General features: G+C 36.0%; 1 protein-coding gene across 3 annotated transcripts in view; it reads left to right on the forward strand.

Moving 5' to 3' along the window:
* VMP1 (vacuole membrane protein 1) overlaps positions 1-18,550 on the forward strand; it is a 111,702-nt gene that overhangs the window by 9,229 nt on the left and 83,923 nt on the right. For 2 of the 3 annotated variants that reach the window (XM_028519539.2, XM_036033588.1), the window contains exons 2-5: positions 6,700-6,801; positions 9,475-9,610; positions 10,623-10,713; positions 11,908-12,018. In XM_028519539.2, the coding sequence (XP_028375340.1) occupies positions 6,726-6,801; positions 9,475-9,610; positions 10,623-10,713; positions 11,908-12,018 (414 nt within the window). In that variant the 5' untranslated portion in view covers positions 6,700-6,725. Of the gene's footprint in view, positions 1-143; positions 193-6,699; positions 6,802-9,474; positions 9,611-10,622; positions 10,714-11,907; positions 12,019-18,550 lie in introns of those variants that run through there. The other variant, XM_036033589.1, reaches the window with a different exon arrangement.

The raw sequence follows: 18,550 nt of genomic DNA on the forward strand, positions 1-18,550 counted from the left end.
CGTTAATGTCTTTATTTGTTGGGCACAGAATTCTAAACTGGCTATTTTACCTCAAGTTCTAATGATATTAGTACTTTGGTTTTTTGGCTTTTATTGTTGCATTGAGAAATCTGCTTCTATTCTAATTGTCCCTTCATTTTCAGAAATCTGTCCTTCCTCTTTGACTACTTTCAAGATCAAGATCTCTTTGCTTTAAGTGTCCTGTAGTTTGGTTGTGGTGTTTCTGGATCGGATCTATTTTTATTTCTTCTGTTTGGAGTGCATTGTACTTACTAGAACGATGTACTCACTTGGAAAAATTAGGCGTTCATCTTTCCAATTCTGGAAATTTTAGGCCTTTATCTTTTTGAGCTTGCATTTCTTCTGTTCTTTCTATTCTCCTGGGATTTCAGTTAAACAAATTGCATACCTTTTCGTTATATCTTCTTTCTCTCTTATTTGCTTGCATTTTCCATCTTATCTCTGCTGTGCTCTTAATAAATCCCCTGGATAGCTTATCCAATTCACTTCATGTGTATCTGCTGTGCTGTTTAATTCATCATTAGCTTTTAATTTCAACAGTTGTATTTTTTATTTCTAGAAGTTCCTTTTTGCTTTTCTTTCTTTCAAATGTAGTTGTAATAGTTTTTATTGTGTACTTATATTCCTATTGCATCCTTTGTTCTGTAAACATTTTAGACATAGCTATTCTATAAAAGATTTATTCTGCATATGATTTTGTAATATGTGTTATTCTTGTCCTGAAGCTATATGGAATTGTGGGTGGGGGTGGGGTCCTCTACTCATACTGGTATGCTTTCTGGTACCTTTATACATTTATGGATTGACCTTATTCAGTGGGAGTCCAGTGGACCTAATTTATAAAGAGGGTTTGCTTATTTTTCTACTTAGAGCTATAAAGGCTTGGAACTACATCAGTGGCCCTGTGGTTGTAGGGGAGGAAAAACTACATGTACATGGATGTTCTCACAAGAGAAGGAAGACCCGATAAAGTGATCAGAGCAGGAGGCTTTTATACCTTTAAGACAAACAATAAATTTGTGAACAATTAACAATACAAAGAGGTTTGAGCTAGGTGTAGAAATGATGAAGAAATAATGAGGAAGATAAGGGTTAGTTTAACAAGGTTCGTTTGTACAGATTTATAGTCCCCAAATTCCCCATCTCTGGTTATACGAATGTCCTCCTCCTGGTACAGGGAGGTTACCTTGCATGTGGGAGTTTTATCTCTTGCTTTTAGGAGGAAAAAGGAGAGTCAGAGTGTCTTTGTATGCCTGCTGTTTTAAGTTTCTTAATTTCAAAGTAAGAAATGTGCTAAAGTGGCATATTTTGGGGTGGCATATTCTGTATATAGGTGTTAGCCCCATATATCATGGGTTTCAGTCCAGAGAGTAGGCTACACATTCAGCCTCCTACTTTCAAAGTCAGTCTTCCTACAGGGAGGTTGTTCTAGAGATCTTGTCTCAGGGTAGCCTTGTCCCTCCCGGTCGCTAGCTGTTCCTATTCGTTTCCTTCCTGCTGCTCAGGTTCCCCTCTGTTCCCACCATGCCTCATAACCATCCTAGCTCTTGGGCCATCTAGTCTCGCTGGGTCTGTTATACAGTTTGCTTATATTTTGGAGGGACAGAAAAGGATCATGGAGATGCCCTCTCTCCTTTGCGAGACCAGTCATGTCTCAAAGAGTATGTCCAATCCAGGATCTAATTTTCCTGGAGAGTAACGGTCCCTCAAAGTTCCTAGTACATGTACCAGACTTCATGTAATAAGTGTTACTAAAATTTAATTTACATTTTCCCAAATGCACTATTTTATAGAATCCTATCATGAAGCCATTTGGATGCTAAGAATTCATTTTGGTACAAATAATCACACCATAATTTATCTGCTCAGTAGGCTCTAATTTTCTTAAGATAGAAATGAAGGTCATTGGTGATTATCGTTGGGAAGCTCTTTAATATTTAAAAGAAAATGAAACACAAAATATCCTTGAAAGTGGGCAAAGAATGACAATTCACCCTCTAAAAAGTGCTACAGGTAATTCTGGTTTCAGGAAATGTTGAATGACCAAAATACCAACAATCATCTCCAGTATCCATCTTAATGGGTGGAGTGAGGACATTACTACCATTTTAATGGATGGAGAACATGTAGCAGGTTCTAGTATTTTTCCACACAGTGGATAATAAATTGTTTCATAGATCATAAATTTTAGAATTATCTGTATCAAATCCTTCATTGTGATATAAATAATCTGAAGCATGTACTTTTGCCACTTGAAAATATTCAGTGATTTAACTTATTTTCTTATTAATGACTTGTATGGACCAATTTATATTACCAAGTTGTTAGGGGCTACAAAGTAAGGAGGTCTGTTAAGCAATCTGAATTTCAAATTTTGTCAAAATGCACAAACAGCAATAACCCACAAAGAAATGACCACAAAAAGGAAGGTGCAGTCATCTGATTTTCATGACAGTTTAAATAGTGAAAGTCATTTGAAATGAGTGTTCTCTTAATTTTAGAAATGAGGAACATTTGTAAATACTAGAAAAAGCTAAATATTTGGAACCGCTTTTTGATTATTATTTTTTTTCTGTGACTCCAGAATTCCTTGGTGAAAATTGAAAAGATTATCATCAGACTGTTCTGTGTGGTAGAAGAAATACGGAATTTGGGCTTAGATTGAAACTCTAACTGTGCTATTCACATGCTGCTGAAGTGCTGTTTGGGGCCACTCGAGCCCTCAATTTCTCATTTGTAGAAGGCAAGGATAAAAATAACTGCTTCGTGCAAGAGTTATTAGCATGGTGTTAGCTAATCTATATGTGAATTGTGAGTAACCACATAGAAGTAGTTATTACATAAATCCAAAACCCTGGACTTGAGCTGGGTAGAATTCTTAGACTGCTGGAATAGAAGGAAAATTATGGCAATCATTTACTCCATGTACTTGATTGGATGAGGAAGGAGAGATTCAGGGATGTGAAGTGATGTTCCCAAGGTCTCGTAAAGAGCTAAGTCTCCCAACTCTACACGGTTGTTCTATTTCCTGTCTCAATTCTTGGCCTTACTCTTATTCCTCCCCCATCTTTCTGAATGAACATTTAGGAGTATGTTGAAAGAAAAAGAGAAATGGGATTTTTCAAGCTGTATTTTTACAAATTACTCATTTTCCCCCGATAATAGAATTATGTTTTTACATAAAGGAACATAAAATGCTATTTTACATATGGAAAGTGAAAGATGAGAAAGCTTCCCCAAACCTATCAGATTATCAAAAATGCAGAATCCCTAAAAATGTCTTCCAGTTTTATCTTTTTAAAATTTGGATTTTTACTTAAATTTTTATCTCATTAAAAATTAGATCTGGCCCTGGCTGGCATAGCTCAGTGGATTGAGCGCGGGCTGCGAACCAAAGTGTCACAGGTTCTATTCCCAGTCAGGGCACATGCCTGGGTTGCAGGCCACAGCCCCCAGCAGCCGCACATTGATGTTTCTCTCTCTCTCTCTCTCTCTCTCTCTCTCTCCTTCCCTTCCCTCTCTAAAAATAAATAAATAAAATCTTAAAAAATATTTTAAAAAATTAGATCTGGAGGGGAGGGCTGGGTGGGTGGGTTGCGATGGGAGTAAAAGAAAATTGTACTGCAACAACAATTAAAATAAAATTTAAAAAAATTAGATCTAGAGCAGTAGCAGTTTCCAACACTCAGAATACTGTGATGAATTGAATGTAGTTTATACCTCACTAATTTGAGGAACAGTTTAGGCTAGAAATAACATACCCTCAGAGCCTACTAAGCCATTACTGGGACATTTATTGAGATTTTGAATGCTTTTAAATTATATCCTAACTTGGAGTTTTAATTTGTTGGGTTCCCTAAGACTTAGTTCAAAAAGATTCAAAGAATTTTTTTCATATATTCTTATTCAAATAATGAATTTTCCAGGAACACATTCCTAAGCTGCCGTAACTGTGTGTTAGGTGCTGTGTGGCTCTCAGTCAAGAGGACCCCACAGTCTCTCTGACGCTGCGCGTGGTGCGTGAGAGCCGCTGCCCGGCTTTGTAACCCTGCGCAGACGGGACGCTGTAGCAAAGCCTCACTAGTCAAGATGCATTACCCCCAACTTAGATTATTAAATTTCCAAGAACAAATGTAATTTTTTAATCTTAGCAGTTTTAGGAAAATCTACAGCTACTTTGCAGAAGTCTGTGACTGAATGTACTGAATAATCCAGTTAAGGGCACACACTTCTGAAAGCAAAAAAGGTATAATAAATATTCAAGTTGGCTGCCTTTCATGTTTTGTGTGGAAAAAAAACGTGTTTTATTGAGAAAGCCAAGTTAATTTTTTTGTGAGAAAGTGGAATCATTTGGACAGATTATTTTCTTAAGAGGGAGTGTATCCATTTTATTTTGGAACAGAGTGGGCTAAGAAAATTACAAACAGTGGCTTCACTGATCTTGCTTTTCCTTTTTATCTTATTAAATTCCCCAGTAACTCGTGTGTTACTCAGAGAGTTGCTATTTTCTTTTTATCTTTAAACATTTTTGTGTTGCTTTGAAGAATTCACAATAATTTAGTTTCACATTGTTTTTGCATTGCAAGTGTAGCTAATGTCCAAAATGAATGGAGTATTATAGTGTTAGCACTGGATGTACAGCTTACAAAGAACCTTTGTGAACTGATTTTAGCAGTATTTTCTAAGGACTTCTGCCAGAAACAAACAAAAAATCCACATGTCTTAATATCAAGCCTTTTATTTTTAATGCTTCAGCTGTGTTTAAAATCTTCAAGTTACAGCCTTTTAAAACATTTCTTATATCTAGATATAGCTTCACAATGAAAATTATATTTGCTGTTTGAGTTATGCTTTCCTATTTCTACCTTCTCATCCACAGACATGTAGAATTTATTTCAATAACTTAATTCTCGATACATGCTGTTAAAATTGACATTACAACACTTTCACCACAAAGCTCCATTGAGTATCAGGAAGATATGCTAGGTTCCAGTTTGAGATTTCAGGCCTTTAAACAGGCTAGGAATACTTTGGATTTATTCCCACATACAGGAGTCTGACGGATACTGTTTCATCGCAGGTTTCCAAAATTAATGCCGCTCATTCAGCTGCGAAAAGTGGCTCTCCTTAAAAATTATTACTTCATCTTACCCTACCTTCATAGATAGGCTAGAGCCCATTTAGTCCATAATAATTTTTAACAAATTGTCCTTTTAGTACTTTGCAGAATGTTTGGATTGATGACAAATAATTCATTTTGCTGTCCAATATAACAAACTAAGATTTTTCTGAATCTGCAGCTGCTTCTGTGGAAACTAGTCATGCAGTCCCACGTGTAGTGCAGAAATACGGAAAACCAGTGTCTCAGGGCAGGATTTACTATGATGATTTTGGAAAATCAAGAAAGACATCCATGAAACAGCCATGGGGAAACTGACATTAAGTGCCTGCTGTGTGCCTGTTGCTATGTAGGACAGTTCTATATCATTTCTCTTGAAGCAGAGAAACTAAATTACTGAGAGTACTCACACACTCTCAACACATACACACACACAGATTTAGGGATAATGTGAACATAGAAATGGGGATATTTTACAGATGAACTCAAATGCAAAAGCTAAAATTGGTTACTGAAGTTGTACAGCCAATAAATACGTGATGCTGAAAGGATTCTTTTAGCTCCAAGAACTTAAGCAACTTTCAGTTGAGAACAGAATTAGAATAGGGTGGAATGTAGTCAGTCCCAGGGCGTGGATGCAGATGGGTGAAATACCCAGTCCAAAGGCCACTTGCCCTGATGCGGCCTCAAATCATTGAAGACATATTGGCCCCTTTGGAGAGCCAAGTTTTTCTGTTCCCCTATAAAATAGCTCCTTTTGTGATGTTGCAAATGATAATGAGTAAGATTAGCAGGGTACATTAATGCTGGATTGCGTAGTCACTGTTGCAGTTTAAAGACCCATGCTGCAAAGTACTCAGGGTATTTATTCCCTGGGTAGAAGACAGTCTGGCTCACACAGTGAAGTCCACTCAGGGCACCTGGATCGTGGTACAGATGCCACATTTTAGTGTCTGATTACCTGCTTTTTAGCTTATAAATTTGAAGTAGTAAATATATATATCTGAATGGACTCCACAGGATGGAACTATTCTAACCAAATTCACAAACCAGAATACCAGTTTATTACTACTACCAAGAAAAATATTACTATCCTGTGATCTGGTTCCCCTTGTGCATACTAACCAGCATTGTATTAGTCTTCTAGGGCTACCATGGACTGGTTGACTTAAACAACAGAAATTTATTTTCTCATAGCTCTGGAGTCTGGAAATCCAAAATTGAGGAGCTGACGGTTGGTTTCTGATGAGGCCTCTCTTTCTGACTTGTAGACAGCTGCTTGCCTGTGTCCTCACATGGCCTTTCCTCTGGGTGCCTGCAGAGAGACAGGTGTCTGGTGTCTCATCTCGTCTTCTAAGGACACTGGTTCTATTGGATTAGGGCCCCACCCTTAGGATCTCATTTAACCTCAACTGCTGCAACTACGAATAAAGTAAACACCGTGTTCTAATTGCATGCTTGGTATTATTGCCATGTTGTGTCTCTATTCAGGTTTATTTAGTCACAGGTGCAAAGCAGAATTATGTAATGTATCACTGGATTTTATTTTGCCTTATTAGCTCCTCAAGAGTTATTGATCTATGAAATGGCAGAGAATGGAAAAAATTGTGACCAGAGACGTGTAGCAATGAACAAGGAACAATATAATGGAAAATTCACAGGTAAAGTATGGTGGCTTGGAGGGAGAGGATTGATGGGTTTAGATGCTATCCTCTTCATTGGAATAAAATAGAAATATATCTATTTGTTATTTTGGTAGTAAAATAATACTCTATATAATAATACAAGATTCTTATATATCTTATATAAGATTAATGATATTTTGTTGCTCTTCTTTGTAAATTAAATTATGGGTCAGGGCCTACAAGGTGATTTTTTTCATACTGGTAACAGAAGTAGCCTGGCCACCATTACATTTAGTATTCTAGGTAAAAGATTATTATTTGTTAATCTTATAATATGAAGAGTATTTATTTGGCCCTGGCTGGTGTGGCTCAGTGGATTGAGCGCCAGCCTGCAGACTGAAAGGTGGCCAGTTCCATTCCTAGTCAGGGCACATGCCTGGGTTGCAGGTCAGCTCCCCATTTGGGCGTGTGAGAGGCAACTGATTGCTTCTCTCCCTTTCTTTCTCCTTCATTTTCCCTCGCTCTAAAAATAAGTAAATAAAATTTTTTAAAAAATCTTTTTAAAAAAGTTTTTATTTGGTGCCCAATTTTATCATGTTATTTTATAACTTTAGAGATAGATTATAAATGTACTGTGTACACTAACCCTAAATTATACAGCTATCAAAAAAGTCAGAATGTGATTATTGTGGACTTATTTCAAAATCTTGAGACAAATTTATATTTTAACCAAATTTGAAATTTGTGGGGTAAATTGCAGCATATTTCACTCTTATTCATACATTTACCCTGAAAATTACAAGTTTTATTTATATAGATGACTTAATAAGAAACTTTCCTTTGTGTGTTAAAGGACAATGAAAGGTTTTCTTTTCAGCTTCTAAACTGTTTGGTGTCTCAAACACATCACACTTATACCCCAGGATGGTAACATTATTATATCAGAAAGTTTCTTCTATAGAAGAAGTGTAAGCTACCTGAAATAGTTTCCATGTGTTTGTTTTGATCACTGCATGGCCTTGCAGGACATATTTTGCAGCACTTACCTGATTTCTGGATTACTTTGATTGCCGATCAATTTTACATTGTTTCACTAAGAGTTTCAGAATTCAGACTCAGAGATGGGCATTGTGTATGTCATAGTCTCTTCCCCTTAGTAGCTTTTACATGGTTTTTTGTGCTTTCATCAAGCATACAACGTTTATACGTGCTTCCCCTACTATTCCACCCCCTGAAATTTACAATTAATGTTTGTATGACATACCCTTCTTTACCATGGGTTTTATTTTTTTACTAAATATTTCTTATAGGTTGTGCTGTAACTGTACGTAGGAACTTACTGTTTATTAAGGCTGCTTAATGCTCCATTGTATAAGCATACCGTACTTTAATCACTCCCCTGTCCTCTGCTGGTAGCATTTCAGTTGTTTATATAGTCTTTGGCTAGGACAAATCATGCTTCATTGAATAAGCTCATACAAAAGTCATTTCTCCTTACACCTAATCATTCTTAGAAATGGAATTATTGGGTTATAGGGTAACTATAGGGTACAGTAGATAACCCCCCCTTATCTATGGGGGTTACCTTCCAAGGTCCCCTGAGGATGCCTGAAATCATGGATAGTACCAAACCCTATATGTACTGTTTTTTTCCACACATTCATATGCTTTATGGCTTCCCTTTGGCATACAAATTGTTAGCATCACTAGTCTTGTGCTTTGGGGCTAATGTCAAGTAAAATAAGAATTACTTGAACACAAGCACAGTGATAACCACAGTAGTCCATCTGATAACAGAGATAGCTCTGAAGTGACTGGTGACAGGGAGCAGAGACAGCATGGTCAGCGCCAGACTTCATTGTATTACTCAGAGCAGCGCACAGTTTAAACATATGAATTCCAAACAAACAAACAAACAAACAAAAACCAGAAAAAACCCTACTCCCTAGCTGCACAAAAACATCCTACTTTTGGGGGGATGGTTTTGAGAGATCTTACTCTCTTGTCCTCTTGCCTCAGCCCAAAAGAATAAATATTTCCTCTATCTCCATAAAACCCCCCCAAAACCCCAAACATATGAATTGTTTCTTTCTGGAATAAGACCAGGGTTGACCATGGGTACTGAAAGTGGAACCACATATAAGATGGGGCTACTCTATGCATTTGCAATTTTGATAGTTGATGACAGTAATAACTAACCTTAATTGCGTACTTACTAAGTGTCAGACTTCTGAGAGCTTTACATATATTGAGTCATTTAATCTTTATAATGACCCTATAATGTAAGTACTCTTTTAATCTTGGTTTCAAAGAAGAGAGCACTGAGGACCAGAAGGGTTAACCAATTTGCCCAAGTTCACATGACTAGGGAGTGCCAAGACCAGGATTTGGAACCAAGTAGTTTGCCTTCACATTTTGAGCTCAAACCTACTTTGCTCCACAGTATGATGCTAAATTGCACTTCATAGGGATGGGATAATTTAGTATTCCAGTAATGTACATAAGATAAACTTGTGTCCTAACAATACAATAATTGCATAAAGAACATGAAGAACAAAACAGAAGCTCCTTGCCCATCGTCACAGTGGGAGCCACATTGTTGAGGTTTATATGCAGTCCTTCAGATGTGGGATGGGAATGTGGATGAATTTCGAAAGTGATTGGAAACAGCGAGCATTTTGTTTTAACTTCTGCACTAATGTTTTTCAGACCTCTCTTCAGTGAATGAAAAGAAGAAGAGGGATCGGGAAGAAAGGCAGAATATTGTCCTGTGGAAACAGCCACTCATTACCTTGCAGTATTTTTCTCTGGAAATCCTAGCAATCTTGAAGGAATGGACCTCAAAGTAAAGAGTCTTCCATTATCTTTTATATAAGTCTTATTTACTAACAATAAGCCCCTACTCTCTGCCACCTACTTTATCAAATTGATTAAATTTAGAATGTTATGGGAACATACTTATTTTCCTTGCATGTAGTTTGAAGAAAAACAGGTTAAGGGAACATACTGCTATTGGCTCATTGGGCCACTTGCAGTTGGCCACTGTCTCATGTTGAATCATGCGAAGCAGAATACTGAAAACGAGATTTTTTTTTCCTGGCTTTACTTTAAGGAGAAAGACCTGTGTACATTGGATACACTGATTCTTTAGTAGAGCAAGGGTCAGGGTACAGGGCATTGGTGCTGATAGTTTCAGCCAATGAGAAAAGACTCTGCCAAGGAAATGTGTTCAACTTTAATTAAGTACTTGTAAGCCCTATTTCAGATACCATAAAGAGCAAGTTAAACTATATATGCCTTATCATTTTTAGCTTGCCTTTCCAAGGTATTATCTGTAATATGTTGGAATTTTATTGTACTTACAATTTATAAAACATTTGGTAACATTTTTTAGTTCATTTGATCCTTAAAGCAACTCCACAGAGAAGGTAAAACATGTATATGATTATCATGATTTTAAAAACAAGAAACAGGAAACAGAATCATATTGTTTAAGTGTCTTACTCAAAGTACAATATTTAAGGGACTTGGGATTCTGACTCAAGTCTTCTGACTTGAAGGCCAGCACTCTTTCCATTATATTAGAACACTTCTCCTACCTAGGAGTTTGGTGTGGACAGGATCAGTCTTTGGATGAGGGAAAGAAACTGGGCTCTGTACCCATGTATCTTCCTTTGACCCTCTTCCACACCCCAAGGAACCATAGAGTTCAAGGACACAGAGCTCATCCCGGAACGAACGGGTTCTGTAGCTGAGCCAAGTAACCTAACCGCATCAACAGGAAATTGTTTTTGAGAATGATGAATCCTGAAAATGAACTGAGATATTTCATTTATTTTTTTAAATATGTTTTTAAGATTATGGCATCGTCAGAACACTGTGGTGTCTTGTTTACTGCTGCTTGCTGTGCTTATAGCTGCGTATTGTGTTGAAGGAGCACATCAACAGGTAAGAGGTTCGGTCACTCCGTTTCTGTCCTCATACCTTCCCACATCCCAGTTTCGAATGGGACTGTGGAGGACTGCGTAGAATTTCTACTCTCATGTTTTTAGGCTTGGTTTCACTTTTTAAATTTATCTCATAATTGGTTTCTTAATGTACATTTAAGGCCAAATATTTAAAATATTCTTGTGGCACTTCATGGCTGCTCAGCATTTCTGTTTGGTATAGATCATCCCTTTTCAGCTTCAAGGATTCGAGTGTAATTTTCCCAACAGTATGTAGTCAAAGCATCATGAATCCTCTACTTGCTACCAAAGTCTTCGAACCTTCTTGAACACCTCTCTGTGATCCATCCAGACAGGTGCACTCATCCTAGAGTGAAGGTTAGGCTTTATGTATATAAAAAGGGAAGTTCATTTGCCTGTCGTCTGTAAGTACAACATAAGTGAAGGGAAAATGAGACATTTTGTTAATAACTTTTGTTAAAATAGCAAAACATTAGTGTATTCTAATAGGATATAGTTCTAAAATGTATCATTTCATATTTTAAAGCAGTTTATCTCTAATCTCAGGCATTTTTTATAGTTTTAAATACATTTTTTAAAGTATTTTAAAGAAATCTGTGTGTGCTATTAAGAACCTGTAGGGACTTGGCTTGATGAATTTACTTGCTAGCATGAGAACCCAGACTTCAGTCTGGTATTCCTCCATAAGGTCATATCCCAATGGACGTAAATTTGTTCCTGTTTGAAAAGCATCTTGATCTTAAATACACTAAAAATGTTATCCTCATTTTTTACTCAGATAAATAAAAATGTATTCTATTCACAAATATTACAGAAATAACTGCTCCCCTCTTACCATTGTGTCTTAGAGTTTTTGTGACTTTTAAATATCTTGAAAATTGTTATTTTTATAATTATTTATTCGTAACTAGCATTTTTCCTATAAATATCATTGCACTAGTAGGATTTTTAGGGTGTAGAAACAAGAGCTTTATTCCAATTAATGAATTTTTTGCCATCTCTGCTATTGTACATTAAAAGAATTAGTCCCCTTCAAAGGGTTTTAATATTAGTACGTTTTTATTGGAAACTTATTTATTTGGTTTGTCTTACTTTGATTGTAGTTGATAACTACCACATTTCTATTTAAACAAATCTGGTTTCGGTTTTTCATCTCATCCCTTTTGTTTTTCAGTATGTGCAACGTATGGAGAAACAGTTTCTTTTGTATGCCTACTGGATAGGCTTAGGAATTTTGTCTTCTGTTGGGCTTGGGACAGGACTGCATACGTTTTTGCTTTATCTGGTAAGAATAACTTTTAAGCAATATTAAGAGATATTATATTTTAATTCGTATTTTTACTTCAGAAGTTAAGGTTGTAAGATTGGTATTTAATTACCTTTGTGTTTTATAAGCATTCTAACCCTCAAATCAGTGCTTTGAATTTGATTTAGAATTTTGTTTTGGTTTTCCTTTTGGGTGAGGATTTAAAAAGAGAAGGGAGGGCAGTGTCATTCTTAAGCAAATGAGATTTTTTCCTTAAATTAATTCAGCCAGGAAATACTTTTTTCTTTCCAGATTTTGGAGTAACGGTTCTCTTATGCAATTGTTTTAATAATTGAAGTTACTTAAATGCACAAAATTCCATGTACAGCTTAGAATTAATTTAGACAGTTTACTTTTTCTTAGTCAGCAAATGAGAAACAGTGTCTTCCCTCACATCCTCAAACACTGTGTACACTCCAGTAGTCACTTTGGCATTCTTACTGAATATAGTTAGTTGATGAAGTATTACATATATAGAGCAAAATGCTTTCTTAAACCCGTGTAAACCAAAATATAAAATGTACCCCTTCTAAAATATGTTTTCACTTAGTTGAAATTAGAGAGGTAAAAGATAGGTTTTCCTTTGAACATGGACAAATATAGCAGAGATAGGACCAGAGGGTGAGGAGTGAGGCATCTGGGACACAGAATTTAAATAAGCACTTCCGGGTCATGGAAGTGTGGGGTCGCTGAGTGAGTGCCTCATTAACTTTGTGCCCTGGATGCCTCTCTTGTTTCACTGCATTCCTGTCCTGTACATTGACAGTGATACCACATTTGAAAACAGCTTGATCTTCATTGGGGAAAAACAGGTGAAAAGTTGTCACAGCAGTACTAAGTGCTGAAAACTGTTAAATACTAGCAGACACTTCCAATCTCTATGCTTCAATGAAGTCATTTCTGAAGCAGGTATAAGTATTAAGGCATTATTGTTTTGAAGGCTGCTGAGTTAATGGTCTGAAGAATAATCTGAGAATGGGTGTTTAATACCTGGGATTTTAGAATTTTGTTCATGATTGCTTGCTGATTTTATTGCAAGTAGAGATGTAAACCCTAGGGAAGTAACCCATATGAGTGCTTCATTAATAACTACATCATTAGAAGTATAATGCTGCACTACAGGTTAAGACTGAGGAAAAGAAGGAGTAATTACAGGTTACCTTTCTGTTCTTTTCTAGACCTGCTCTCTGGGTTTTCTTGGGAAACCCGGATTCAGGAACTCATTTGTAGCATTGGGTTAATTTCAAAGTATCTAAAAAGCAACCCAGACAGCAGATTCTGCTGTACCTTAAAAGGGATTCTGTTAAAACTTGTAAATTATACAATAAGTTAGAATAAAGATATTTGAAGCATGGCAGTTTTATTTTTATATCCCCAAGAAACCTTTATAAAATAACATTTACAAAATGTCTTGATGTGAAAACATTACTAGTTTGATTTCATTGATCTACATGTCCAGGAAAGAATTATAAACATACAAATAAGCATTTGTTACACAATTGATTTGAGTAAAATATCAAGTCTTAGCCTCCATGAATAAACCAGTTATTTCTGCCCTGGATCAGAGTGCAAGTTTAAAGTTCAGAAGGAATTCTTTTTATTTAATTTTAATTTTATTTTATTTTTAAGTATATTTTATTGATTATGCTATTACAATTGTCCCAGTTTTTCCCTCTTTGCCCCACTCCACCCAGTACCCCTCTTCCCTCCACCAGTAACCCCCCTTAGTTCATGTCCATGGGTCATACATTGTAAGTTCTTTGGCTTCTCCATTTCCTATACTATTTTTAACATACCCCTGTCTATTTTGTACCTACCAATTATGCTTCTTATGCCCTGTACCTTTTCCCCATTATCCCCCTTCTCCCTCCCCACTGATAACCCTCCAAATGATCTTTGTCTGTGTGTGATTCTGTTCCTGTTCTAGTTGTTTGCTTAGTTTGTTGTTGTTGTTGTTGTTGTTGTTGTTTTAGATTCAGTTGTTGATAGTTGTGAATTTGTTGTCATTTTAAGGTTCATAGTTTCAATCTTCTTTTTCTTAAATAAGTCCCTTTAACATCTCATGTAATAATGGCTTGGTGATGATGAACTCCTTTAACTTTACCTTGTCTGGGAAGCACTTTATCTGTCTTTCCATTCTAAATGACAGCTTTGCTGGATAGAGTGGTCTGGGTTGTAGGTCCTTGTTTTTTATCACTTTGAATACTTCTTGCCAGTCCCTTCTTGCCTACAAAGTTTCTTTTGAGAAATCAGCTGACAGTCTTATGGGAACTCTTATAGGTAACTGTCTGCTTTTCTCTTGCTTCTTTTAAGATTCTCTATCCTTAACCTTTGGCATTTTAATTATGTGTGTTAGTGTGGTCCTCTTTTGGTCCAACTTGCTTGAGACACTTGGTGCTTCCTGGACTTATATGTCTATTTCCTCCAACAAATTAGGGAAGTTTTCTTATATTACTTTTTCAAATAAGTTTTCAATTTCTTGCTTTTCCTCTTCTTCTGGCACCCCTATTATGATTCAGGTGTTGGCACTTTTGGAGATGTCCCAGAGTCTTCTTATACTCTCCTCATTTTTTGTTTGTTTGTTTGTTTGTTTTTGAATTCTTTTTTCTTCATTCTGTTCTGGTTGAATGTTTATTCCTATCTTACAAATTTATGATTTGAATTCTGGCTTCTTACACTTCACTGTTGGTTCCTTATGGGTTTTTCTTTATTTCACTTAGTGTAATCTTCATTTCTTCCCTTATGTTTTTGCCCTACTCTGTTTCTTTGAGCATCCTTATTACCGGTGTTTTGAACTCTGCATCTGACAGGTTGGCTATCTCTGTGTCCCTTAGTTCTTTTTCTAGGGTTTTGTTCTGTTCTTTCATTTGGGCCACATTTCTTATCTCCCCAACTTTGCAGCCTCCCTTTGTTTCTGTGTATTAGGTAGAGCTGCTTTGACTCCATGTCTTTTTAAATATGCATCTTTCTGGCAAAAAGGATCTATAGTATTAGATTCTCCAAAGACTGTAACCCATAAAAGGTTAAAAACCAACCACTCTTCTAGAACTTTTTTCCTAAGTTCTCTGTACTTGGCTGCCACTAGGTGGCATTGCTGATACAATCAATGTAGTGTACTAGGAGTGTCTGTCCTGAAGATGAAACCCTCAAATAACTCTACTTAAATTAGAGAGAGATTCTGCTATTTATATGTATTTATGCCTACATAATGCCAGTTAATGCATGTGAGTGAAAATAATTTTCTTGATAGTTTTCTACATTCATTAATTACTTTAACAGCAGTCAGCCTTTCTTTCCATTCTGACATTTATTTACATATAGGGTATATTCCAGTAGCATGCTCAGTTTTAGATACAATGGCATAATTTCATCTTTTTCTTTAATATTCAAGAATATACAAGTTATTGAAGGTGATTTTGTTTGGGACTAAAGTCTTTCATTCTTATCATGGCAGGTAATAGGACATGTCCAGAGTCAAACAGCTGGGTCTGGATGTCCTGCCAAATATTACTTATTGTGCTATTTGGTGAATTTATTAATTTTTAAGCCTCAGTTTATTCAACTTGAAATGGGATAATAATAATAATACCTATCATAATGGTATCGAGGATTACCTGTTTTGAGGATTAAATGTAACAGGTGTGTACACTTTTCAGCTCAGTGGCTAGTGTATATAAGATGTTCAATAAATGACAGCAGCTATTATGATTATCATTATTCTTAACCTGATTTTATTTTTAAAAAGAGACCATTTTTAATTTACATGCTTTAGCTATTATTCTTAAGAAATTATAAGCAACATTTTCTATGGTTGATTTGATTTGATTTTTTAATAGAATGTGTCTTTTTTTAAGGATTATATTTATTTATTTTATACAGAGGGGAAGTGAGGAAGAAAGAGAGGGAGAGAAGCACCAATGTGTGGTTGCCTTTCACATGCCCCCTGCTGGGGACCTGGCCTGAAACCCAGAATGTGCCCTGATTGGGAATCAAACCAGCGACCCTTTGGTTCACAGCTCATGCTCAATCCACTGAGCCACACCAGCCAGGGCCCCCACAGTTGATTTTAATGTAGCAGCATGTCATAGCATAGTTGAAAATCACTGTTCATTTCCATTTCCAGTGATGATAGATTATGCGATTTGGATCAACTCTCAAGTGGAAGTATCATAAAAAGGTTGATACAAATTAAAAATTTTTTTAAAGGAATTAGAGATTTTTAAAAAGAGCAAGAATTACAAGGGCAATATTTATGTTAAAGAGGAAACCCACAGAGGTGAGACTGGCCAAGGTTATACTCCGATAAACCCATAAGGTTTGGATTAGAACCTTGAGGGGCCACACTTTAAACGTACAGGTGAACTATATATGAAAACTGGAGCTCATGCTTAAGTCTAAGTCTGGAGGAAAGTAAAATCATCCTAGGTGTCACATTAACTATATTTTTTTCATATATAAGTCCAGCATACAATAAAAAATCATATCTGAGGAGATAAGATAAATTGATCAAAACAAAGAAATAATAAAGAGTACAAAAGGGATAAATATATGGGTAAATTTAAATTAAAATTGACATTAAAAACAGTTATTTAAAATGTATAGAGAGAATTAAAACATGTACAAATCAGATGTGGAGTAACTGCAATTATTGTGAGGTGTGCATTGTTCTGGAAAAGGTTAATTATAAAAGACTAATTTAAGTAAGACTTTAATAAACCAAGATTTATATTATAATTTTCATTTTTTATCTTTTTAAAGATTTTATTTCTAGAGAGAGGGAAAGGGGGAGAGAGAAAGGAGAGAAACATCAATGTGTGGTTGCCTCTCACACACCCCTTACTGGGGACTGGCCTGCAACCCAGGCATGTGCCCTGACTGGGAATCAAATCGGTGACCCCTTGGTTTGCAGGCTGGCCCTCACTCCACTGAGCCACACCAACCAGGGCTAATGTATCCATTCTTAATAATAAAAGATTCAAATCGTCAGAAAGATACAACAGTTCTAAGTTTGTGTTTATTTAATAATATATATTCAACAACTTATAAAAAGCAAAACTTGGCAGAACTACAAAGGGAAAGGGATAACTTCCACAAACTTGGGGAACTGATAGGGGAGTGTAGTACAATCATTGGATATAATCTCCACATACACATAACAGTTGTACTTCTGTATACTAAAAAACATACAGAGAATGAATAAAATTCAGGGTACCATTTATAATAGTATCTTTTTTAAAAAAGCAAAAAATCTAGGAATAAATCTAATAAAAGATGTGTTTGGCCTCTACATAAAGTTTTAAAATATTACAGGAAGCAAAAAGATCAGATAAAAGAAGGGATATATTATGTTAGTGAATTATAAGGCACAATATTGTGATGGTGTTTGTTAGGTCTTCCCAGTTTTATCTACAGAATCAGTGCAGTGTTAGTCAAAACTTGAGTAAGTATTTTTGTAGAAATTGGAAAACTGATCGAAAACTTCTTTCATGCCAGTAGCTGTATAGTTGACAACCAGTGGGATATGTCCCTCTACTGTGTGCCTCTATTTCTTGATCTGAATAGAGGGTACCTGTGTCTGTAATACGTCATTAAGATGTATGCATTATGCATTTTGCTAGGTGTGTTATACTTAAATATTCTGTTTTAGTACATCTCTTTTGTTCTAGAATTTTATAGTCATTTTTGCCCAAGTTCATTTGAATATTATCTGCTATAGTTAGTTTACATTGGCATCTACCTACTTCCTAAAATCAGAAATACTACTTTTAGATAACATTCATTTTTATGAGACTTTTTCAAAGTAGGGCTGAGAACAAATGGGCTGTCTTGTGCGTCCACAAAAACTTTTTTTTAAAGATTTTATTTATTTATTTTTAGAGAGAGAAGAAGGATAAAGACAGAGAGGGAGAGAAACATCAGTGTGTGGTTGCCTCTTGTGTGCCCCCAGCTGGGGACCTGGTCTGCAACCCAGGCATGTGCCCTGACTGGGAATCAAACTGGTGACCCTTTGGTTCACAGGCTGGCACTTAATCCACTGAGCCATACCAGCCAGGGCTATATCCTCAAAAACTTTTCAATAAAACTTTTTTAAGAAAACTTTTTAATAAAATCATCTCTGTTGTAATTTAAGTTCACTTCAAAAAGCTTGACCATTTACTCTGTGAGACACTCTGAAATACTATGTAAATTAACAAAGGAATGCAACATATAAGGCTGAAGATACACACTATATAAATAATTACATTGCAGGACATTGTGCTAAATACTCCTTAAAATAGGGAGCAATTCTCTTGAAGGAAGAAGAAGTAGGAAAAGTTCATGCAGAGGGGTTTGTTGAGAGAAAAGGCAGTCAGTTGGTGCAGAATTATGGAATTAGGGTACCTTGGAAATGGAAAGAAGACCCATCTCAGAAAATAGGTTGGTACCAAATTGTGAAGCTTTAAAAGTCAGGTGTAGGGAGTTTAGGTTTTATGTGTCACCAAGTTATTCAAACAAGGATTAACATGTGATT

The sequence above is a fragment of the Phyllostomus discolor genome, chromosome 8 (genome assembly GCF_004126475.2).
Source record: "Phyllostomus discolor isolate MPI-MPIP mPhyDis1 chromosome 8, mPhyDis1.pri.v3, whole genome shotgun sequence".
Classification (NCBI taxonomy): domain Eukaryota; kingdom Metazoa; phylum Chordata; class Mammalia; order Chiroptera; family Phyllostomidae; genus Phyllostomus; species Phyllostomus discolor.